At 49.7% G+C, this 350-nt stretch overlaps 1 protein-coding gene across 1 annotated transcript in view; it reads left to right on the top strand.

Annotated features, from left to right (window-relative positions):
• The first annotated feature begins 165 nt into the window (after window positions 1-165).
• ZNF883 (zinc finger protein 883) overlaps window positions 166-350 on the top strand; it is a 1,346-nt gene continuing 1,161 nt past the window's right edge. Inside the window, exon 1 of the mRNA XM_009703464.1 lies at window positions 166-252. Within this exon, the coding sequence (XP_009701766.1) occupies window positions 166-252 (87 nt within the window). The remainder of the gene's footprint in view (window positions 253-350) is intronic.

Below are 350 nucleotides of genomic sequence, written 5' to 3' on the forward strand. Positions count from 1 at the left end.
GGACGCTGCTTCTTGCGGATCAGCGTAGCCAGAAGGGATTGAGGGATAAAATCAATCACATTTTTGGGGTGCTTCTCTCCATCCCTCCTCAAGCACATTCAGGACGGAGGTAGAGGTGGATTCTTTTTTTTTTTTATGATTTTTTTTTTTGGCTTTTCCCGAAAGATGACAGCTGGACGAGCGAGATGGAGGAGGACAGTTCCCAAGAGGAAGACAGAGATCTACGTGGCGGATCGACGAGGAAACTCAAAGGTGGCGTCTCCCTGGGCTACAACCACCACAAAAACCACACGGGAAGGAGATCGGCTTCTTCCAACCCAAACCGGAGAAAACCCAATGCCCAGAGACCT

The sequence above is a fragment of the Cariama cristata genome, unplaced genomic scaffold (assembly GCF_000690535.1).
Source record: "Cariama cristata isolate BGI_N322 unplaced genomic scaffold, ASM69053v1 scaffold32180, whole genome shotgun sequence".
NCBI lineage: Eukaryota > Metazoa > Chordata > Aves > Cariamiformes > Cariamidae > Cariama > Cariama cristata.